General features: G+C 39.1%; 1 protein-coding gene and 1 long non-coding RNA gene across 2 annotated transcripts; one reads left to right on the top strand and one right to left on the bottom strand.

The window, feature by feature from the left end:
* Positions 1-4,458: 4,458 nt before the first annotated feature.
* Positions 4,459-20,722, bottom strand: LOC100560276 (synaptophysin-like protein 1). Its single transcript, XM_003224968.4, has 5 exons — positions 20,568-20,722; positions 16,607-16,725; positions 15,522-15,726; positions 11,691-11,879; positions 4,459-10,856 (listed from the first exon to the last, which is right to left on the bottom strand). Exons 1-5 carry the CDS (start codon positions 20,634-20,636, stop codon positions 10,725-10,727), a joined length of 714 nt encoding a protein of 237 aa, XP_003225016.2. The 5' UTR covers positions 20,637-20,722; the 3' UTR covers positions 4,459-10,724.
* A 141-nt stretch (positions 20,723-20,863) lies between these two features.
* On the top strand, positions 20,864-22,314 carry LOC134293719 (uncharacterized). The gene is made up of 2 exons (XR_010000680.1): positions 20,864-20,999; positions 22,146-22,314. It is a non-coding gene; the product is annotated as an uncharacterized LOC134293719 (long non-coding RNA).
* Positions 22,315-25,112: the final 2,798 nt, after the last annotated feature.

Raw genomic sequence — 25,112 nt, 5'->3', positions numbered from 1 at the left:
CAACAATACCGAACATCCTGAGCCAGAATGCGCCTTTTTTGTTGCTTCGACTCTGTCTTATGGTGACCTTAACATGATTTTTTTAAAAACAAGACTTATTCCAATGAGGTTTGATATTATCTTCCTCTTAGGCTATGCTACTGTAACTTGCCAAAGGTGGGTTTCCATAACTGAGTCAGGATTTGAACCTTGGTCTCCTGGTCCAGTACTGATTTCCAGCAATGAGCTCTGTTTTAGAGCAAGGTAAAAAAGGTAAAGGTTTTCCCCTGACGTTAAGTCCAGTCATGTCTGACTCTGGAGGTTGGTGCTCATCTCAATTTCTAAGCCAAAGAGCCGGTGTTGTCCGTAGACACCTCCAAGGTCATGTGGCCGGCATGACTGCATGGAGCGCCATTACTTTCCCGCTGGAGCAGTACCTATTGATGTACTCACATTTGCATGTTTTCAAACTGCTAGGTTGGCAGAAGCTCACGCCGCTCCCAGGATCTGAACCTGGGACCTTTCGGTCTGCAAGTTCAGCAGCACAGTGCTTTAACACACTTCACCACCGGGACAAACAGCCCTCTATTAAAAAGTGTCAGAAGATCCTGTTTAACGGATTTACCATCAATCTGGTTAAATGTAACCATAAAAAGTCACAGAAACAGAGTTGGAGTGGATCACAAAGACTATTTAGTCCAAATCCCATCACATAGGAACTCCTGAGAGATGCCCATTAACTATTTAAAGACCTCCAGAGGAGAGTCTATCTTTTCAAGACATTCCACTATTGACCATTTCTCACAGTAAAAAGGTTCTTTCTAATATTTAGGTGGAATCTTTTTACTTGAGATTTGAAACCATTGGTGGAACAATTATGCTCTTGAAATTGTACATCCGGACCTAAAACCTGGGTAGCACACTGAGCCATAGGTACACAGCTCAACAGGTCACTGGCTATATAGAGATGTAATCCTATTTATTTATTTATTAGCGACATTTATATCCCGCCCTTCTCACCCCGAAGGGGACTCAGGGCAGCTTACAAGTCATATGTACATACAATATATTATTCATATAGCACAATATAAGCATTATATATTACTATATTGTACTATAACACTATATTGTAATATTATTAGTAATATTACATGTAATATATACCATTATAACAGTGTATTATTATTATAATTATTATTATATTGTATTACGTTATAATATTATTAATACTAGCTATGCCCGGCCACGCGTTGCTGTGGCATTGTCTGGTGGTGTTGGTGAGAACTTGTTGAGGTAGTGGTGGTATTGAATGTCTGTTGTATGGTTGTCCTTATGTTTAGTATGCATTTGGTTGTTTGTGTACTGTGAAAGTGGTGAGGGTAGAGGGGGTCTATGTCCCTGTGTAGTATTGTATAGTATTTATACGTTGTCCATGTGTTCCGAATGCTTGGATTGTGTCCTGCTGCATAGTAGAAAGGGTTGGGCTGGATGGCCCTTAGGGGTCTCTCCAAACTCTTGTGCCTGTCCCCTGGGCTGAGTGGGTTGCTAGGAGACCAAGTGGGTGGAATTTAGCCTTGTAACTGGCAACAATTGGATAAAAACAATTATTGCTCTCCCTCTAATTAGGACTTTTTCTTTTCTTTTTGTTGTATCAACCTAGAGCCGTGGATGATGGGTTGTCAAATTTCGAGGTTGGGGGGCCTGTAGTTTTGTTGTTTTGTCCGCTGCCCTGATGCCATCACTCTTTTATATATATAGACTAGCTGTGCCCGGCCACGCGTTGCTGTGGCGAAGTATGGTGGTATGGGAAATAAAGTATTGAGGAATTGTATATTGATAATCTTATATTATCTGCTTAGAACTGGATTATATGAGGCCCCTTCTTCACATCTGTATAAAATGCACACTAAAGTGGATTATAGGGCAGTGTGGAGGCAAGATAATCCAGTGCAAAGCAGATAATATAAGATTATAAATGGGTTATATAGCTGAGTGGAAGGGCCTTGAGTCTACACTGCCATATAATCCAATGCAAATTAGATAATCCATGGAAGAAGCCTAAGTGAGGCCTAAATCTGTCCCCTAACTGAACCCTGGCTGTCCCTTGGCTGAGTTGGTTGCTAGGAGACCAGGGGGGGCTGTAGTTTTGTTGTTTTGTCCACTGCCCTGATGCCATCACTCTTTTATATATATATATAGATTATATGCATATACAATATATTATATTATTAGTATAGCATAATATGATTATTATATACAGGAGAGGCTCACTTATCCAAGCTTCTGGATTATCCAATGCATTTTTGTAGTCAATGTTTTCAATATATCATGATATTTTGGTGCTAAATTCGGAAATACAGTAATTACAACATAACATTACTGAATATTGAACTACGTTTTCTGTCAAATAAGTTGTATAACATGATGTTTTGGTGCTTAATTTGTAAAACCATAACCTAATTTGATGTTTAATAGGTTTTTCCCTAATCCCTCCTTATTATCCAAGATATTTGCTTATCGGTTCTGCTGGCCCGTTTAGCTTGGATAAGTGAGACTCTACTGTATTATATTGTTATATGAACACAGGAGACATGGTGGAATGATGTCTTCTTGCCCTTTCCTATTTCAATAACTTTCAGACTTATACCTGTACATATAAATTCGTACACTAAATTTTAACAAAATGTTTTTTTTTTCCTTTGTGAAGATGTTACTGCTGAAAGAAGCTCACAAATAGGAGCCTGCTTCACTTTAGGTCTATTAGAGCCAGCCCAATAATTGTGTGCTGTGGTATAAAGCCCAGGGCACATATCTATGCTCACATACTGGGTCCATAGCTCAACAAGTGCCAGCATTTCTGTTACATTTTCAGCACTGCCTGAAGAATGTTTCATTTGGGGGGAAAATCCTACAGAATCCATAGCATGGCAATCCCCCAAAGTAACTATTGCAAACCAATGTTAATGAATGGGCAGGAATGCATGGAAAGCACCAATGGTTTTCATTACAGAAATGACCAGCTTGCAACAGATCTAAGTAAGAGAGGGCGTTTTCAAAAATCTCCCCATCCAAGGAACAAGTTTAAACGGTTGCACTTTCTTTCCTAGGGCATGTTCCAACTGCTCTGTTTTACAAATGGCATAACCTCCTTCCACCACTCTTTGTTTGGGAGCCCAATGTTGTTGCACAATTTCCTGGGAGGGAAAAAGACTCAAGTGGTGATTGGCAGCCTATGCTGCTTAAGAAATAAAAGTGGAGAAAATCACAGAGCCTGCAAAGGGAGATCTTTCCTCATGCCCAAGACATATAATTTATTTATTATTTATTTACTACATTTATATCCCGCTCTACTCACCCCGGAGGGGACTCAGAACGGCTTACAAATCAAATGTACATACAATATATTATTAGCATAGCACAATGTAAGCATTAAATTACTATATTGTACTATATCATTATATGGTAATATTACTAGTAATATTACATTTAATATATAATTAATATTATTATATTATATTATTATTAGTAATTTGAAGATGCTGCAAACAAAATGGTGTCAACAAACACAGCATATGTCCAGTGGCATTTGCTAAGACTTTCTGAATAGCTGAAGGTGTCTGCCATTGCCTTCAGACACTCTTCTTTCTGAGCTTAGATACAACTAAGTACTGCAAGAGGGATATTAGAACCAGCGTTTCCTTAAAACAAAGTGTCATAAAGGTATCATAAAGAATGATGTATAAAATATGTGCAGCCCTCTCACACAAATGCCTAAACTCTGCTGTTTTTAAAGAGTAAATTAATCATGATGTCTATTGCCTCTGAATGAAAAATTACAACTTCGCTGCCATCTTCAACTAAACATTGCTCTTCTTTCTTTCATGTTTTTAATTCACAAGACCTAGGCAATTCATACTAAGATTTATCAGAACATCTAAAATGGTGGATTATAGATAAGATTAAGCTCAAGATTAAGTTAACCATAAATCTTGCCATCTGTAAATCTTGGCAGTTCGAAGCCTGGGTTGGAGGTGAGCACCCAACCTTCAGCCCAGCTCACTGCCTACCTAGCAGATGGAAAATAGTTGTGAGTAGATAAATAGGTACCACTTAAGCGGGGAGGAATTTTAATAGCACCATAAGAAATACCAGAAAAATGCTGGCGATCACAAAAAAGGAGGAAGTCTGTGAACAGGGCTCTTTGACATGGAGGATGGAGCAACAGCACCCCCAGTGGCTGGAATCGAGCACAACCTCCAGGATGCCGAAGATGGGAAATGCCCATATACCTCTATCTGTACTATTGTCTGTCCTGTCTGTGTATAATGGCATTGAATGTTTGCCGTATATGTGTTTCTGTGATTTGCCCTGAGTCCACTTTGGGGTGAGGAATATAAATACTGTAAATAAATAAATAATAAAAACCATAATTAACACATTCTAGAAGAAAAAAGGCATTTATAATTCAGAACACGTATATTTAGTGAGCAAATATTTTTATTACACTGACTGTGTACAGAACATATACATGTTTCGCAAACAGTTCTAATGGGGAGGGAGAGGGGACAAATTTTGCATGTAAGACTACTTTTGTTACAAAATGAATCTGGACGCCATCTCTTCACATATCAAAAAAAGCACAAAATTTAGCAAAACAAATTTTTAAAAAGTAAAAGATGGTTTCCACTTCTCATTCCAATGGGCACAGTTGATTAGTGGTGTATTCACATTGCACAATTATAACACTTGGATGCCACTTTAATAAATCCTCACCAGATCAGAAATTCCTATATCCCATGGGATGGAGCTGTTGCAATTAAAGTGGTATCAAACTGCTGTAATAATGGAGTGTGGATATACCACAGGAATAAAATTCCATACTTGCATATGAAGCTCACTGATCAATGGTTTAGATGAGACAGCCAATTTTCTTAAAAAGAAAAAAAGTGCATTTCCTTACGCTAACTATGGGAAGGGAATGATTTAGGAGAGATCTAATATCACAAGTAAGCAAATAGTGAGGTGTCATGTTAATATATAATTTCAGGAGAGAAAACATTAGCTATATTTCTATTTCAACACCACGCCCCACCCTCAAAACATTCTTGCATTCTGCTTTAATAAGAAATTCAAAAGCATTATTTGCAAACATTTGCATAGTTTTTCAGCTTTAAAAGCTTCCAGTGTTTAAATGTCTATACAAGAGCTCAAGATGGATTTGAGGGGGTTACCTACATGACCACTTTATTTCTCTCAATCCATACAGCCATCTCTTAGGTCCTCCAGACTAAATGCACATATGTGAAGCTAAGTAGGTGGAAGAGAATCACCGAATTTCATTAAATCTATGGCACCACTGAATGAAAGATGCAAAATGGTGAAGGCTGGCTGAGATGTTGGGGCTTGGAGCCTTCCTCCTCTCTCAGAGATAAAACAATATTTTAAAAAACCCTAAAACTGGAGCAATTTGGGGTCTGGGGCCCTTCCTTCTCCTTTTTTGAAGGAAAGACAATGTAAAAAGAAAAGAAATCTAAAAATCGAATGCATCATCGATTTTAAGGTGCATCCCATTTTTGGAGCCCCTAAAAACAGGAAAATAGTACACCTTACAATCAGGGAAATATATGGTATTTTAGTTTCCTCCCACACTGTTTTTTGTCACCCCTATCAAAAAAACTGTGGAAATGTGAGGGATGTGTAACATCTGTAGAATGCCACATGTTATCCTCTAGTTCATTCAAAAAAGCCAAGTGATTTCTTTATCTAAGGATCAGTTCCCACATCTGGAATGTCATACTGCCAGTCCTAAAAATGGAGCCTGGAAGAATATCGGGAATCCATGCACCATTATCAGGCTCTACCCAGAATGCGAAAGCATGAGTATTCTCATTTTGGATTACAGTATCTATAAGTGCTTCTATCCAGCATGATTGATGGTAAGAGATAGTACAGTCACAGTCCAAAATTATTCGGAGGACCAACAGTTAAACATCCCTTCTACTTTTACCTGAGACATTTGTGTGAGAAAGTCAATTCTACAAAACAGAGCTTTCCAAACATATGTTGGTGACATGCTTTTTAGACACACATCATTTCGTGACTCAGTAATTTAGTTTTACTAACAAATCGGAAGTTAAACCAACTCCTCATAAGCAATACAAATACATACATAAATTGTAATAACAAAATGTATGAAGACACTACATATCTCGTGAAAATCTTTCCTTTATATTTTCTAAAGTATATGATTTGTAAGATAATACCATACATTTCCAAGATTTGTGTCTTTCTTGTTGCATTCATGTGACACACTAACATATCACAACACACAGTTTGGAAAGCTCCGCTATAAATGCTTATAGATCAAGGTTGTTTTTTTAAAAAATCTAAGAAAAGGGAAATAATTTGCTTGCTGTCTCCATCTGGGAAATTTTTACTTGCACATGCATTCCAGATAATGGTGGACTGAGTAGGCTGTATGGATTGAGATAGCCCCCAAAGTGGCTTTAATTCAGCCCTGAGAGAAAGCAGGGAAGTATTATTCAAAACATGAAACTGGAGAAGCCTGAATGATTCACAGAGCTCTAAGAAGCATCTTTGTAAGGCATACTTGCTTGTATTCAGCCATGCATTTCACTTATACTCCTGGAGTAAGCAGCAAGCAGGAAAGCAGCATGACAGTGAGGAGGAATAGAAGCTTGTATGTTTGAAATTAAGGCTGAGATACTTAAGAGTCTGTCTCTGAGGTCACATTCTGCATTCTTTAGCACTAAGCACCATGCAGATTTCAGAACATGTTGAGGTTAAAGCTTTAAAATAATGGAGAATATTAAGGCTTTCTTTCAACTTTACACAAGGTGCTTAGTGTTATGGATCAATTGTTAGTTCAACTTATTTGAAGCATATAACACACACTAGAAAAAAATAGATAGCTTCCTCTTAGAAATTTATGAACGAAGTGCTCAGTGAAGTATCATGTGGTTGGTACTGCTTGTACTTCTGGACTAGTAATGTTTAAGCTGAGATGAACGCTTTAAGTGTATAAAACTGGGTATCTTTCTGAATAACTGGGGGGTTTTTTGCAAGCAGTCAACAAATTCAATTCAAACCTGACTAGTATTTGTGCTGCAGTACAGCAAGATTACAAAATACTAATAGCATCGATAGGCTACACATTAGGGGGGAAATGACTACTTTATTAGATCGGTTCATATAAGATCTGGGACACAATGCTTAATCTGGAATCAATATGTGACAATTTATTAGGAAATTGTCAATTTTTATTCCTTTTTGAAGCAATACAGTACATTTGGGAATAACATATGGCACTACTGGTTTGATGGCGGTGTAATAATTATTCTCCTTTATATTCACTTATTTTTTATAAAGGTATTAACTCTCAGATAATATCTGTACTTTTACATTTATGTGTGTGTTTCTATATAGTCAGACCATAATATAAGGTTTTCTGGAAAAGATCACCAACAGAGATATTTACATAAGATCTTTATCTAAAAAATGTGTGGGGGAAGATTGGTTTAATTCACAGCGGAGAAAAGTATGTAGAATTACAGAAGCCAAAAATATAATGTAAACTGTGAACTAAAGGTTAAATCTGTTTTAGTCCTTCTATTATATTTCTATTGGAATGAATGAAACTTGTTGATCACTGTCTAAATTTCCATTGATTTCAAAGGGTCTACTCCACTGGAACAAAAAAAAAAAAAAAGGATTCTAGACATCAAACATGCATTCAGGTTTGGTATGTTTTCCTACAAAAAAATTATATTCTGCAAGTATATAAAAGCAAGTCAATTAAAAACTACATTCCAAAACCAAAAGCAACACACCTTCCACCATTTGCCCCCCCCCCCCCCACAGTATTTTAACCAGTCTTTTGAAGCAAACAGAAGTTTTGCAAAGCTTTGGGAGTGTTTAGGAAATCTCTCAAAGCAAATAAGTTTTCCTGACAATGACAGATTTTCTTCTGTCCATTATGTTAATATGAGAGGAATGGGTGGCAAGCAATTTGAGTTTTAGCAGTAGATTACTGGTTCCTGTGTAAGGGTTTCTGGTTCTTTAAGAAATAATAATAAAAGGAACAACAAAAGGCATGCTTGTTTCAGAGTCTGCTGAGAATCTCTGACCTACAGCAGTGCTTTGGAAAATGACACTCAGAATCCTCCAGCCAACATGGAAACTATAGTTCCCCTGCCCCCCCCCCCTTAATATTTGACCTCCCTGGGACTTGCACATGTAGAATAAAAGGAATTTATTTTAGTTCTTCCAGATCTGGTTCCATTCTCATAAGCCCTGACTGCAAGTTATGGATGCTATAGCTCTAATTAGAAACAAAACAGATGTTATAAATGTGGTGATATCTCTTGTTCCAGGCTGCATTCTCAGTGCACACAGGTTACTGGTTAGCCCCCAAAAGATCTTGATAAGCCCCTGAAGTAGCCAAGGGTTTGTTCAGGAATGTGATCCAAAATCCACTGCAACATATCGAAGTTCCTTAGCATACATGACAATGGGAGGAAATCTGCTGCACACACTCTGAAAACTTCCTGACTCACAGAACAAACCTGAGACCCTTTCACACTAATTTTTTTAGCACTTTTGATTCCATTACAATGACTACATCCTATGGAATTTTGTAGTTTAGGGAGGTACCAGAATTCTCTGGCTGGCAATTCTAAATTCTTCTTCCTAATTGCTAATTCCATAGAATGCCACTATAGCAGTTAAAGTAGAATCATAGTGCCATAATTGGGTAATCTGAAAGGCCTCTTGAGAACAGCAAAGAAAACGTTCAAATTATTCACCTAATCAAAAATGACTTTCACACTTCTGTTTAGGAGATAGCTCCAACTTTCTTTCTTGAACTATAACAAGAGTTTATATATGAGGAGGGAATATAACACAGATCACTCATAGGAAGGGTTAGCAAATGTTATCTTCCAGATATTTTTCTTGTACATCAGTCCTGATATTCAGGAAGTATGGAAACTACAGTTCAAAAATAGTTGAACCACGATGTAAACAGCCACAGTTGTCTATACTGACCTAAAGAAATTGGCATATTCGCTTTTCTCATGGTTGATTTGACAATAAATTATATATATTTTAAATTACAATAATGCAAAAAAACAAAAAAAAAACAACCAGTTTTTATGGGCATACTCAACATGCTTGTTTTATTCTGATCTCTTTTTCATTGCCGCTTTTTCAGAATATTTTGGCAAAAAAGTGTAATTGTGTAGGATATTTTTAGTGCTGATAATAAAAAGTAACGCTAGCCATATAAGATATAACTTAATTTCTTAGGACAGTGCAGATTTTCAGAGACTGCCTTTTGGTTTTGGCATCTGTAAGCATGCCTGCTATGATTACGTCTTTTAAAATAATCAAAACCAATTCTAGAGAATGAGAGTGTGCAAAATCTATTACACATGCACAAATCAAAGAACATGAATGATTTTAGAGCCAGCTTGTCATAATCAGGAGGTCTGAGAATGTTGCACGATGTAGTCCCCGCAGAAACATGTTACTCTACCAGTATTTCTAGGATTCTTCCCAGGCTCTGTAACATTTCAGATAAGGTACCACTTATTTGGTGACCTTTTCAAGTGCATTTGTATGCATTAATCTGAAAGCATAAGTTCAGTTAGTTTGCATGACCATTTGCAGAAAAGGCCAAAGGGATTAGAATTTAATGCGATCTTGGGGCCAAGGAGAGAAGGTGAGCTTTATGCTCAAATATATCACCTTTCCTTATGTTTTTGGAATATAACTCCTATGGTCCTTCCCACTGGGAATTCTGTCTAGGGCTGATGGGAAATGCAGGCCAAAAATCTGTGGACATCCATAGCAGATGTACTAACTGTTTTTCATCTTTTCTTTTTTGTAGTTCCTGTATAAACACTCTACATGTACAGCGGATCTTCTGCTTTGGATTAAATGGCTGTGTGGAAGCAGCTTCTATCAGTCTCTATAAGGAATGCTAATCTGAAGGTGAGCATTCTATTCAAGTAGTTGGGAGTCTACATCCAATACAAACTCCCAGAGCTCCTGGCTATAACCAACATCAAGCACAGTATGGACTACGTATAGCACAAGACGTTCAACCTCTCTACATCTTCTTAGAATTATGTAAGATCTGATTAAGTTTCAAATACACAGAATGTGTCAAGCAGAATATCAGAGAATAGTGTTACTTATTCATCTGTGAGCATTACATAAAATTCCTGATTGCAAACCAGACAAGGCACTTGTCTGGGTGAGACCAAGGCTGCAATCCTAATCACATTTATTTGGGAGGAAAACCCACTGAATCAGTGAGTTTGCTTTCTGAGTGAACAGGATCACATGCATAACCGTGCAACTCTGCTCCAGCTCCAAAATGTAGATTGACCTGCACCAGCTGACAAAGCCAGCCACAGGAGGTTTCTGGTTCTGTAACACTTTTACTCAAGAAACCCTTGTTTGCCTTTTCAATACACAGAATAAGCTTCAATACAGTAGAACGGCCCTCTTGCATGAATACAGAGCAGAGAGGAGATCTCAATTCTTTCCTCTTACAAGGCATTAGAGCAACAAAAAAGGGAGGGGAGGGGGGAGGATAAAAAAGGAAACCCATCTGTTTCCACACATCAAGTGCATAAATGTGGGGTGGGGCAGGGCTGCTGCAGTGACCATCCTGCGGTGAAAGATGACGCTCCATACCAGGGGGCTTTCTGTGCTCCTTACATCCCTGAAGGAGATGAGACGCTGGTTGGGTTTGGAGGAGAAGCTGCTGGAGGGCTATGAAAACTGGTTTCCTTGTAGACAAACCAAGCATTTCCTGCCCACAAGATCAAGTTGAGGAAACCAATGACCTGAGAGAGAAAAGGAGGGGGAGTGAGCAGACATAACTTTTTAAAATTTAGACCTATAGGACTGGCATATCAAAAATGCTAAAAGCAGATTACTATTTCCCCTCTTTACCACTTCAGAAAGTAGAGTTAAATTGAATTAACATACAAGTCCTACTTACCTATAATAAGGGGGAAAGCTCTATTATGGAAGAACAGAAGAGACAGAACAATGGATTGAGTGTTGCAATAAGGGTCTGGGACACCAAGGATCAAATGCCACAGAAACCCATTGGGCCACCTGGGGCAAGTCACAGACTCTCAGCTTCAGAGGAAGGCAAGAGCAGGCCTCTGAACTAACATATAGCATTGTTGTACCTCAGAGTCAATTTAAAGGTACATAACAAAAATAGAAAAATGGGAAGGGGTGTTGTGATTTCCTCAACTGGCCCAACTTGGAGGATGTCTTTTAACCAGAAAGTGCTATATCTTTTTTCTTAAACAGGAGTGTTTCAAAATTATATCCTCATTTAATACTTCTATTCCTTTTATATATTACTGCAGCCCATTTGTGGAAGAAAAGATGGATACCAATTCAAAAAAGGAAGATAAACATTAAGACGATTTCTGAACCTTATTTGGATCACAGGTTTCTTTCAATATTTGATAAAAGCTGCAGGTCCTCTCTCAGAATTTTCAAAGCCAAAGAAAGAAAACTGCAGATCCTCTGAAATCCCAGGACTTCACAGGATGGCAGTTAAAATGGAATCATAATGCTACAATACTGTAGTGAGAAACATTCTCTGCTAAGAATAAGTGCTAATAGGTCCCAAACACCTGCTGCTAACATATACGTACCACTGAGACATTCAAAGACCCCAGGCTTCGTATTTCTTTGAAGTGACATAATTGGGGGTTGGTTTTGCAAACCTCAATCTCGGACACCAGGTTTTCGCCAGTTGACGTTTTGATGTCTGTGAGGGCCTTTGCCCAAGCTGATGTACTCACCAGCCAGAGGAAAGAAATTACCACTGTGATAACAAAGTCCTGTAACAAGACAAAATATGACAATTACTTCAGAAGTAACTGAAAGGAATTCATACACCATGATTGGCATTATGTTGGTTAATCCCTAAGAGAGTAAACTCATTCAATATATTATTGGAGTGATTCGACAATAATCAACAACTATGCAACTTCCATTGATTTGATTACGCTACCTTAATTTTACAACAGAATTTGTATCAAGTGAATATTTAAGATTATGATCGCTGATCTGCATATGCCTTTATTGCTCATTGAGGAGAGACAGTGTGGCCTGTTTAGTGTTCAACTAGAAGTCAAAATATCCCAGTTCAAGACCCCACAGAGCATAGGCCCCAGAACCAGGAGGGACACAGGGCTTATTTTCCCCCATCCCAATCTAAACTGGCAGTGATGCACCTCCTGAAATGATCAGGCAAAGACTCCAATAATTCCCCTTAGAAATTATTAGACAAATGTGTTCTAAGTGGTTAATATTTTGATATTGCTTTCATAATATTCAGATCGTTATCAACTTTAATTACATTTAGATGGTGGTGATAGCTGTTTTGCTGTTTTTTTCTATGTTTCTGCTGCTATATGAAAACATACATGAAATCAGGGAAATTCAACAACGTGTTTGTCAATGTTGAGACCCCACTCCTTAGAAACAGTTCTGGGGTCCCTGCCACTGAGTTGTGAAACCTACTGGTTGACTTTCCTCTCACGAACTTATCCGAGGAAAGATGGCATGACAATGAAACTAATTAATAAGAGATATAGCAACTGACTGTGTGTGAACTGATCCTCCTCCACAACCCCGGAAAGAAATCTGCATAAAGCAACATGAAAGTTGGTGTTGAATTCTGGTAGTCATTCTAATATGTGAAAAGCCTCATTTTGGTGTGTGTGTGTGTGTGTGTGTAAAATTGGACCTCCCTTTGGGCAGGTTTAATGAGGAGGGCAAATGAATGGCGGAACAAAATCCTATCTGTCATGCTCTCTACCCACTCATTTAACAAAGAAATGGGCCATGATAAGTGTTGTATAGTGCTGTGAAGCCTCCCTTAAAGTAGTGCTGCAGGCAACAGCTAAGTTCACATGTAATAATAAGCCAGGGCATGATTTGGTATTATTTTGGCTTGTTCTCATATCTAAACCCATCCCTACAAACCATAGTTGGATAGCCAATTTCAAACTTCAATCAATGGTTCACTGGATTCTGACCAAAATGGCTGCGCTATTTGCATGCTGCTCTTAGTTGACAGGATTTATAATTACCTTTAAACACATAGAAATACAGAAGAGCAGAAATGCAGTCTCGTAGATACCAGTAGCACCACCCACTACCTTAGGGATGGCCTGGGGAGCTATCTGGTAGAGATGCACACCCTACACACTGCAACATTCCTCATTACAAAGCTGAAGAACCACAAAGACTCATTAGGTTTGGCTAGACAAAAGCTTCTCCAAACAAAGATTTACAATATTATTAAAGGACTTTCAATGGCCCATCATAAATAAGGAAGGAGAAATGGAAACAACAATCTCAATTAATGATTTATTACAAGTACAAACAATTTGCATCATGAATATTCAGACTACAACCTCTATTGATACATTGCTTGAAAATGAAACATGTTCCGTTTAATCTTAGTTCAGTTGAAAGTTCCTTAAACATCCTTTCTAGTTTCTTTAGAGATAAATGTATTTCCTCCCCACTGGAACTGTTTGAATTTGTGCCTCCCATATGTAGCTTTTCAGAAACTCCCATCAATCATGAACTCCTTCCTCTTTTAATATTCCGGGCCATGGGATCGCACTCACTTGTTCCTTAAGTTTACTGAAATCGCCTCTCTTAAAGTCTGACTGTGCTTGACTTCCACTGTATAACAATCTCTAGGAGAACATGGGCACCCCTGCCTAAAGGAAGGGCACCCCTTCCATTTACCAACTCTTCACTGTTAGTTAGGATCAGATCTAAAATAGTTGATACCCTTGTTGTCTTTTCCATCTTCTGGACCATGAAATTGTCTGCAAAGCAGGTGAGGAATTTGTAGGACCTGATATTCTTAGCAGATTCCCACAAGGACTAAAATTAAGAAGTAATGGTTTGTGGGCCTGACAAGCCTTGTCAGTCTCTCTCAATGTCCTGTCTTGACAATTATGATTAAATTCAATATGCAGAAAGGAATGGCGCACTTACCTGTGTTCCTGTGATTCCAGTGGCAAACACAGAAGGAAAAAAAGAAAGAATAATTGCAACCTATTTTAAGAGGGAAGGTGAGGGAGTGTACCACACTTTTTCAGCACCTCAAATACGTTTGGGGGGGGGGGAGGTGTGTGCTTCATATTCAATAAATTTACTTTTTAAAATGTGTACGGAAACATACATTTTGGACTAAAAAATCAAGCATGTGCCAAATATGAAGTAAACTTTGGAATAATTTCCATTAAAAATATAAATGCTGCTATTGTCTAAAAATGCATGCTATGAACTTTTTTTTTCTCTTGGAAGAGGGAAAAAGAAACAACCAGGTGAGGAAATATCATCAATATCACCTGAAGTTGAGGCTGCTGTGTGTACATTTATCATGTGGCAGGAGTGGAGGTTGCTACCAGCCACCTCCCAAACCTGAGGCTGTCTCTCTCTGCTTCTCCATGCCAAGAGTGGGTGTTGCTTCTTTCAGACTCTCCCAGCATGGAATGAGTTCCTATCTTACTCTGGAATTTACTCTGTGCTGAGAGAGACTGAAGAAACACATCCTCTTTCCCCTGCTTTCTCAATTGTGGCAAATAAGCCCCAAAACAGCCGTAGCAGAGTGGGCATTGTTTCTTTCAGACTTTCTCAGCATGGACTAAGCTCCTATCACACTCTGGGAACTTACTTCATGCTGAGAGAGGATAAAAGAAGTACCATACAATTTGCTCTCTGCCATTTAAAGGGAAGCCTTAACAGAAGCCCTGTTGCTGCTTTCACTGTTTCCCAAAATGGACTAAACTCTCAAACCTTGGGAGCTTACTTTGCTAAAACAGCTGGGGGGTTAGTGATTGCTGCTGCCACTGCCGTTCCCCATACCTCCTGAAGCTGAGGCTGTTGTGTCAATGTGAGTATGGCAGCCCCAGCTTCAGGAGGGGCAGTAACCATTTGTCCTTCCCTTTGAAGCCAAGGGTACTGTATGAGTGTGTACACAACAACCCAAGCTTTAGGTGATGGGCAGCAGCAGGAATCACTGGGCCCAGCCTTCTAAAGTCAGGTCTGCTACATTATTCATGCACACAGCCTCCGAGCTACAGAGCTAGGCACAAATTTTCATGCCTGCCATTCAGGGAGCCTCCCAACCAATCACTTGGCAGATCTGAGGACTTGCCCCTACCTCCACTATATTTGTATTATTCCACTTTTGTGGGGAGCCTGCACCCCTAAACCCTGATAATGTGGAGAAGTGACTGTACAGATATATCAGACTAATTATTTCTCTCTTTTAAGGAGCATAGAGCACAACGAGATTTATTCTTTTACTTTCTTCCTTGCTGGACTTCTTTCCCAATTTTCTCCTCAAAATAGCATCAAAGTAGTCTGCATTTTTCTGAAACATTGTTAGGTAATATTCGTAACTTGCCATGTACGATACATTATGGGGAAATAAAAAGCTATCAACTTACAATCATTGGTAGTTTGCCAGCACCGCGATATAAATGCAGGTAGCCCAAATACAGCACCAAAGCACCCATGCAGTACAGGAATACCAAGACTGCAAAGGTGACAAAAAACTGTGCTGAAGAGGAGAAGTCTCCCACCAGGTGGACCGTGTTCCATGTCGTGTTGCATTTTGATGTATCCAAATGCTCAAAAGTAGCCTTGTGCAACCTTAAATTTGGGATAAAAAGAACACATTTTGAAAATGTGGTTTTGTTCAATCTGTATCAACAAAGTTTTAAACTAAAAAGAACACAACGACATCAACTTGAAGACAGCATAGGCTACCCTGGATTTGAAAGGCAACAATGGTTTGATTGGGCACCCATAGATGCAGCATCTGGGAATCAAAACTAGGTAAGATGCCGAACATCTTCTGATCTTAATGTCTCACTGTACAGTATTTTTATTAAAATAAACAAAAAAGAGCAGGGAGGGTACCAGAGAACTAACGAGGGGCACAATTAACCCTTTGAATCTATTCTATTGCTTTCTGCTGTAAATTTTCCCATTCAGATGAAACTGCACCATTGTTGTTTTCCCTTTTGGGACTGCCTTTAACAGAAATGGATCAATGAATCTCCAACATCTTTTCCAGTTCAACCCTAAGAGTTCTTTAGAAAAAAAAACAACTTCATGGCCACTACCTGTAGACCTCATGGCTCCTAAAGGACTTTTTGGGCTGCATTATTACTACATCTGTTTTAAAAGCAAAGGGAAGAAGCAGGGAATGTTATATTGGGTAAAACATTTCCAAAGCAGAAAGATCTTATTTGCAGGATTATTTTTTTGAAGGCACAGAATACTAACAAATAAAACCATTTTTGATTAAACATTTCAGCTGGCTAAAAAAAAACAAAAACATGACACAACACCCAACCTGGATGGGCATATTGCTCCAGGATTTTCTTCAACCAGAACAAGGCCAGCACATTCAGCAACCCTCTGTCACAGGCAGCAGTTTCAAGGCCACTTACTGTGTTTTACTGTAGAAACAATTATAAGGGTTTCTATGTATGTTGACACCAGAATAACAGATAAATGTTTTTACCTGAAAGGGTAGGCAAAATCAGCTTCCAAAGTCTCGTTTTTGTTAGCAGGACAGGTGAGGAAAATGGCTGTTTTTCCACTGTAACCTCCACAAGTAGCAAAGGCAAAGATAGAGAAAATCTAAAAAAAGGCCCAAGACATAAACAAATATTAGTGCAATATTTCAGATATGTAGGCAAATACAGCGTGAAGGAGGAAACACATGCATTTTATTATCCCTTTGAGGTCAAAGGAGAAGTTCCTGCTGTTTTGTCCAAGTCATGGGTGGAACTCAAATTGCTAGTTTCCTGGGAACTTCTTTGAAGAATTAGCCTTAAGCCACTGCCTTTGGGGAAGGGGAGGGGGTGTGGAGTTTTTTCAGATTAAGACACTTTACAAAGCAAAGAGGGGAGTAACTGCATGCAAGGCAGAATTGTACTGCTTGAACTTTTTTATCTTTATCATTTATCTTATGTCACCCAAAAAATCAATAATTGAGAGCCTTACTATTATCATCACCATCTCAATTTAAAATTTAAAACCATCTCAACTAAAACTCCACTCCCCGGATTTGAACCTGGGACCTTTCGGTCTGCAAGTTCAGCAGCTCAGCATTTTAACACACTGAGCCACAGGAGGCTCATTACTGCAATACAAATTATTGGCATAAAAGTCCACTGAATTGTTTGTATAGATTTTTTCCAAGAAGGCAAGTTTTCCATTTTGAAAGTTTAGCCCACACTCTTAAATTTCTGCTTCCTACCACCTCCCCTAAGAAAATCTGTCAGGCTTAAGGCAAACAAATGGATAAACTGTTTATGCAAAATTGTGTGTACATGCTTAACATACTTTTAAACACGCAAGACTTGAAGTTAACGTACCTCAACTCAAGAATGATTACAAGCAACATCAGATCAACATAACAAAACACAATGGAGCGGTCCTGCTATAATTGTCACATGTACTCTCTCCCAGAGGGTGAGGGACTGTGGCTTTCCAGGTCCTCTTAAGTTTACAATTTAGACCTGCTCTATCCAGGTCTACGGACCTTATTTCCTGTGAAGTGTGTATTGCAGTTTTAATCAACTCATACAATTAATTGAGTAATATTTCTTTAATCAGGGAACAAGCATACTTCTTTTTTATGCTTCTTAATAAGTGCCTTGATGATTTCATAAACAATGAATCACAAAAGCCCAGTTTTGGTACACATCTGGAAGAACTCTGTAATGAATTTGCATTTACATTTTCCAAACAAAGCACATTTTATGTTCTGCCTTTCTGTCCCAAACAAATACTTTGAACAGGAAAGTTGAGAGTTTGGGAATAACAAAGTGTTGCTGGAATTCCTCTAACAACCAGTAAGGGAAAACAGGGTGTGGGAGAAAGAATTTATATGTATGTAGTAGGTAGAGAGAGTGAACATGTTCACTTAATCGTTTTCTTCCTTCTTTTCTGATTGACAAATTTCTATATTATAAACAGACATGCTTATTTTGAATATACTATACACTATTTTCCCTCTTCCAATTATTGTTTACCACATTTGGGCGAAAAGTAATCATGAGATATCTGGGCAAGAAGACCACATTGGCTAACAGGGATAAAAAATCCACAGCTTATGGAGTCCCATCTATATTGCAAAGTTTTTCTCTAGACTGCCAACCAACTGAGTCTGGCTAATCTGTATATTCAATTATAAATCTATATTTAACATATCATGATTTCTAACAGCAAAATGGAGTGGGAGAGAGAAAATGAGCTTTTTCGTTGCTGCTGCTGCAACAAGTGTCGAAAAAAACTCAGCTGATCTGTTGAAAACTAATTGTAGATCACCATCTTCCGAACCACGAGCCACAATAGAATACTGTACTGTTTCCAATAATTGAAACAATGCCTTCTGTTAAAAATGCACTGGGTCTCTCCTACTAGAACATCTCACAATGCAAAATTACCTGAATATTCTTCTACAACTCCTACATAGCTTCTTTAACTAGGTTGTACACAGTTCATACTTCTTGTGATATTAAAAACCCAACACAATATCAAGTGGAAATGAAAATGAAAAGAAAAGTTAGAACGATAGGCCTTTATTGGTCCGATTAAGTCCCAATGGAAGCTTAAATCCGAAAACATCTAAAAAGGGTCCTCAATCCTGCTTTTAGTTCAACGTTTCTGATGACCTGGGCTAAAACCAAAAAGGCTTCAGCCAAATAAAGCCTGCAAGGTTGTGAAAGCCACAATCCTGGCTACAATGCCTCACCCCAAAAGTGACAGCGGCCAGATCTACACTGCCAATGCAGAGTCCAGACCAGGCATGGGCAAACTTCAGCCCTCCCACAATCCCTAGGGCTGTGGGAGTTGAAATCCAAAACACCTAGAGGGCTAAAGTTTGCCCATGCCTGATCCAGACGGAGTAACTCATATTATTGAAGTGTGATCTGTAATTCCCTTCCTGGCTGATCATACAAAAAACTCCCAGCCTGTAAACACATGGCTTGTCTGAAGACAGAACAAACACCCAAAATAGATATGGAGAGAGAAAGAGGCCTATGAAGGCGTGGCTAGTTGTCCACTCGATGGAGGACCCTTCCAGGCAGGCCCTATATCCCAGAATCTGATCCCAGATTTTCTGCTTTAAATTGGATTATATGAGTCCACACTGCCAGATATAACCTGGAATAAACAGAAAACCTGGGATCAGATCCTGGGATATAGGGCCTGTCTGGAAGAGCCCGGAGCAAATACTGCAAGGTGTTAGGTCCCCATCTACACTGACCATTTAGTGCAGTTTCATATCAGTGGTTTCACAGTGCAGGTGATGATATAGGAAATGATAAGGGAGAGCAGGCTCGTTTTCTGCTGTCCTGGATACTTGGGGCCCATCCACACAGCCCTATATTCCAGAAAATTAAATCAGAAAATCCCACAATATCTGTTTTGAATTGGGTTATCTTAGTTCACACTGTCATATACAGTAAAGTCTCATCCAACACTCGCTTATCCAACATTCTGGATTATCCAATGCATTTTTGTAGTCAATGTTTTCAATACATCATATTTTGGTGCTAAATTCATAAATACAGTAATTACTACATAGCATTAGGGGCCCCTGGTGGCACAGTGCATTAAAGCGCTGAGCTGCTGAACTTGTGGACCAAAAGGTGCCAGGTTCAAACCCCGGGAGCGGAATGAGCGCCCGCTGTTAGCTCCAGCTCCTGCCAACCTAGCAGTTCGAAAAAATGCAAATGTGAGTAGATCAATAGGTACCGCTCCGGCAGGAAGGTAACAGCGCTCCATGCAGTCATGGCGGCTACATGACCTTGGAGGTGTCTATGGACAACGCCGGCTCTTCCGCTTAGAAATGGAGATGAGCACTAACCCCAGAGTCGGTCACGACTGGACTTAACGTCAGGTGAAAACCTTTACCTACATAGCATTACTGTGTATTGAACTACTTTTTCTGTCAAATTTGTTGTATAACATGATGCTTTGGTGCTTCATTTGTAAAATCATAACCTAATTTAATGTTTAATAGGCTTTTCCTTAAGCTCTCCTTATTATCCAACATATTCGCTTATCCAACGTTGGATAAGCGAGACTCTACTGTATTCCAGTTCAAAGCTGATAATGTGGGATTTTCTGCCTTGATATTTTGGGATATAGGGTTGTATGGAAGGGCCCTAGGACTTGCAGCAATGGGTTCAAATCACAGGAAAGGAGATTCCACCTGAACATTGGAAAGAACTTCCTGACTGTAAGAAGTGTCAATAGTGGAACTCTTTGCCTCAGAGTGTGGTGAAAGCTCCTTCCTTGGAGGCCCTCTGCTAGGCCCGAGCCCCCTTCCGAACCGCAAGCAGGGGCCTTACGCAAGGGCGGATTCACGGAGTTTAGGCCTCAAAGCGAAGGCCGAACCTGAGGGGGGAAAAGGCGCCGATCGATCTCGCTCATCGTTGCCTTCCCCTCAGGCCCCTCGGACTCACCCATTGCAGAATCTTGATGAAACCCAAAGGCTCCTTCGCGGGCCCCAAGTTCAGTTGCAGCGCCGACATTTTCTGAGGAGAGTTTTCTGAGGAGAGAGACACGCCCAGGAGGGAGCGGAGGGGCCGAGGGCGGGACTTCCGGCCTCTACTTGCCTCCCCCCCCAGAGCGCAAGGAGAGCCCGGAAGAGTATGGCCAATCAGGGAACTGGACTCGGCGCCCCTCCCTCCTTTTCCGGGCAAGTGAGAAGTGTAGTATAATGTGGCGTGGGCTTCAGTTCACGCATGCGCATAGCCACTAAATACCGCTGTCAGGACTTGCCATCCAGGAGATCCGCCTGCAGTGTATACAATGCATTTCCGCGCCGTTTTCTCCTCTTGTTCATCGACAACAGGATCAGACTTACAAGAGACCTCGCCCAGTTCTACCTAAGGGTAGGCCGCTTTGGGAGGCACCTTAGGGCTCTTCCACACAGTCATATAACCCACAATATCTGCTTTGAACTGGGTTATCTGAGTCCACACTGCCATATATCTCATTTCAAAGCAGCGGTGTGGAAGGGGCCTTATTACTAGGTTGCTGTGAGCTTTCCGGGCTCTGTGGCCATGTTCCAGAAGCATTCACTCCTGACGTTTCACCCACATCTATGGCAGGCAAGCGGTCTGTTGGAAACTAGGCAAGTGGGGTTTATATATCTATGGAAAGTCCAGGGTGGAAAAAAGAACCTTTGTCTGTTTGAGGCAAATGTGAATGTTGCAATTGGCCACTTCGATTAGCATTGAAAAGCCTTACAGCTTCAAAGCCTGGCTGCTTCTTGCCTGGGGAGGTGTTAGCTGGCCCTGATTGTTTCCTAACAATCTGGCTACCAGTATTAAAAAATACTCTAAAATCTGGGCAGTAAATAAAGAACAAAACAAAAAAACCCAGGGGAATTTCAGACAGGGAACAATCAGGGCCAGCTAACACCTCCCAACAAAGGATTCCCAGGCAGGAAACAGCCAGGCTTTGAAACTGCAAGGCTTTTCAATGCAAATCAAGATGGCCACTCACAACATTCACACTTTCCTCAAACAGACAAGAGTTTTTCCCCCACCCTGAACATTATTCCACAGATATATAAACCCCACTTGCCTAGTTTCCTAGATGTGGGCAAAATATCAGAAGAGAATGCTTCTGGAACATGGCCATACATCCTGGAAAACTCACAGCAACCCAGTGGTTCTGGCCATTAAGCCTTCGACAACACAATGTATTACTCTTCACGATAAAAACGCCTATGCAGATAGCCAGACGTAAAGGATATTCACTTACAAATGGTGCATCTATCTACACTGCAGAATTAATCCAGTTTGACACCACTTTTATTGCCATGACTCAATGGTATGGAATCCTTAGATAATTCATTTTGAAAGACCTTGAAAAATCTCATAGCATTGAGGTGGTATAAAACTACATTAATAATTCTGCAGTTCAGATGTGCTCTTAATTGGCCAAATGTCATATGAGACATTAATAAATTGAATGCTGATACCTTCAAGCTTATAACACCTTTTTCCTTATATTTTGTTTATCCTCCACAGACCCAATATTTTATGTCCACTTGAACCCCGTCCTGCTATGGAGATATTTGACCAATTAACTGGCAACTGAGAATATTATTATTTTGAATAATCCCGAAAACCTAATTTAAAGGTATGCTGGTGTTGAGTGTCAAGATACAAAAACACTGCAATAAATTTTTCAATCAAAGATACAGTTGGGGCCCAAATTATTTTTATTGAGAGTGTCAAATGAACAAACAAAATACTGTATATACTCGAGTATAAGCCTAGTTTTTCAGCCCTTTTTTAAGACTGAAAAAGCCCCCCTCGGCTTATACTCAGGTGAGGGTCCTGGTTGGCTTATATTTGGGTCAGCTTATACTCAAGAATATATGGTACATTTATTATTTTTCTCTATTATTATTGGTATTATTACATTTATTATTTTTCTCTATTATTGTTGCTACTTTTACATTTAATTTACTCTATTATTAATAATAATAATAATAATACATTTATTATTTCACTCTGATCTTATTATTATTGCATTTATTATTTTACTCTATTTATTATTACATGTATTATTTTCCTGTATTTATTATTATTATTACATGTATTATTTTACTCTATTATTATTAAAAGTCTACATAAGCACATTTACATTGAATAAGATGAGAAGAATGATTTAATCAGAGTTGGACAGTCTTATCTTAAATTTGAGCTTTAATCTACTGATGCCTCAATTAATATAATTTTATTGGTATCTATTTTTATTTCTAAAATTTACCACACTCAGCTTATACTGGAGTCAATGTTTTCCCAGTTTTTTGTGGTAAAATTAGGTGCCTCGGCTTATATTCTGGTTGGCTTATACTCAAGTATATACGGTCGTTAAACTACAAAGTATTTCACTATGTGATAATAGCAGCAAGGATCTTATATGCAGTTTTGGAAGAAGGCAGACCTCCCAACAATAGAAGAATGGATGGTTAAAGTCTTTAAATAACAAAAATTGACAAATTAGCAATGATGAACAAAGAAAAAAACACAAACTTATTCAAGGACCGGGAGCTATTTCCAAATTTGTTAAAAAAAAATAAGATGGAAAAGTTTGTATAGATGGCTTCACAATTTAATCTGTTAGAATTTGTGTAGGGAATTTATAAACAATAACTATCAGGCCAGAAGGAAGAATAGACAAAATGTAATGGGAAGTAAGAACGGAATTATATATGAATGTCTTCATCCCAATGGACAGGAAGTCACCAAATTGGGAGGGGTGGGAGGAAGGGATGGTATAATCAAATATGATGTTAGGTAGTATTGTATTGGTTCATATATATATATATATATACATACATACATACATACACACATATACATGTTCAGTAGAGTCTCACTTATCCAAGCTAAACGGGCTGGCAGAACCTTAGATAAGCGAATATCTTGGATAATAAGGAGGGATTAAGGAAAAACCTATTAAACATCCAATTAGGTTATGATTTTACAAATTAAGCACCAAAACATCATGTTATACAACAAATTTGACAGATAAAGTAGTTCAATATGCAGTAATGTTATGTTGTAATTACTGTATTTACGAATTTAGCACCAAAATATCATGATATATTGAAAACATTGACTACAAAAATGGCTTGGAAAATCCAGAACCTTGGATAAGCGAGTCTTGGATAAGTGAGACTCTACTGTAATAATAATAAAGAGGGTTGGAAGAGACCTCTTGGGCCATTTAGTCCAACCGCCTTCTGCCTTTGTGCATCAAAAGCACAAGCAAAGCACCCCTGACAGATGGCCACCCAGCCTCAATGTTAATAATCATAATAATCATAATTAATTGGGTTGGAAGAGACCCCTTGGGCCACCCTTCTGCCCTTGTGCACCCAAAGCATAAGCAAAGCACCCCTTAATAATTAATTAATTAAATAATAATTAAAATACCACGATATTGCACAAGCAAATATTGACTACAAAAATGCATTGGATGATCCAGAACCTTGGATAAGCGAGCCTTGGAAAAGTGAGACTCTACTGTATATAGATTTCTTTCATTTTTAGGAATATGTAAATTGAAAATAAAATAAATAAAAAACAGATAAGATGCAGATCAATGTGAAAATGGGACAAAAATGCACAGGAATAAAGCCGTGCAGAAGCAACGTGGATTGGAAACAGACTGATTTGTCCATCCATCTCAGTTGTTGATGATGATTCGATTACAGATGGGTTGAAATGTGGATGAGACTAGGGCTTCTTCAACTTTCCCCACTTTTTTGTGTATATGGGTATGTACCGGTAACGGTGCTCCATGCAGTCATGCCAGCCACATGACCTTGGAGGCGTCTATGGACAATGCTGGCGCTTAGGTTTAGAAATGGAGATGAGCACCAACCCCCAGAGTCGGACACGATTAGACTTAACGTCAGGGGAAAACCTTTACCTTGACCGGTAAGATAGCTATAAAACCAAACATTTCATGATAATAAATCATCATTTGCAAGGCTTACTAAACAGGCTGGTTTTCCTTTGTGTGCAGTACAGCTGCATTCAATTAAAATAGAGCTGTCAATACACGCACGTGCAAAGAGGGCACATCAACTGACAGTTCTTGGATCCACAAGGCATCATATACAGATTAAAATGCAATGGTCAGGAGAATTAAATCTGAGTATTTTTCAAGACATTTAACAAAACTTCTGCAGAGTCAACTGTAAACATTGCATATTCTTGCCGACAGACTTATGCAAATGGTAGCATTCAGAAATCTTTTACTGTTGCCAGATTTTCGGTGACCCCAACAATAGCCCATGGGGTCTGGGACTCACAATTTAAGACACACCCCTAAGAAAATAAGTCCCTCCTCTTTGCTTTCTACATGGATATCTTATTGTCATATAGTGGCTGAGAAAAATACACGAAAAGGAAGGGGTCTGAGGCCAGGAATTGTGGGAGTTGAAGTCCAAAACACCTGGAGGGCCAAAGGGTGCC

The sequence above is a fragment of the Anolis carolinensis genome, unplaced genomic scaffold (assembly GCF_035594765.1).
Source record: "Anolis carolinensis isolate JA03-04 unplaced genomic scaffold, rAnoCar3.1.pri scaffold_10, whole genome shotgun sequence".
In the NCBI taxonomy this organism is placed as follows: Eukaryota; Metazoa; Chordata; class Lepidosauria; order Squamata; family Dactyloidae; genus Anolis; species Anolis carolinensis.
This window is presented reverse-complemented; position numbering and strand designations above follow the sequence as displayed.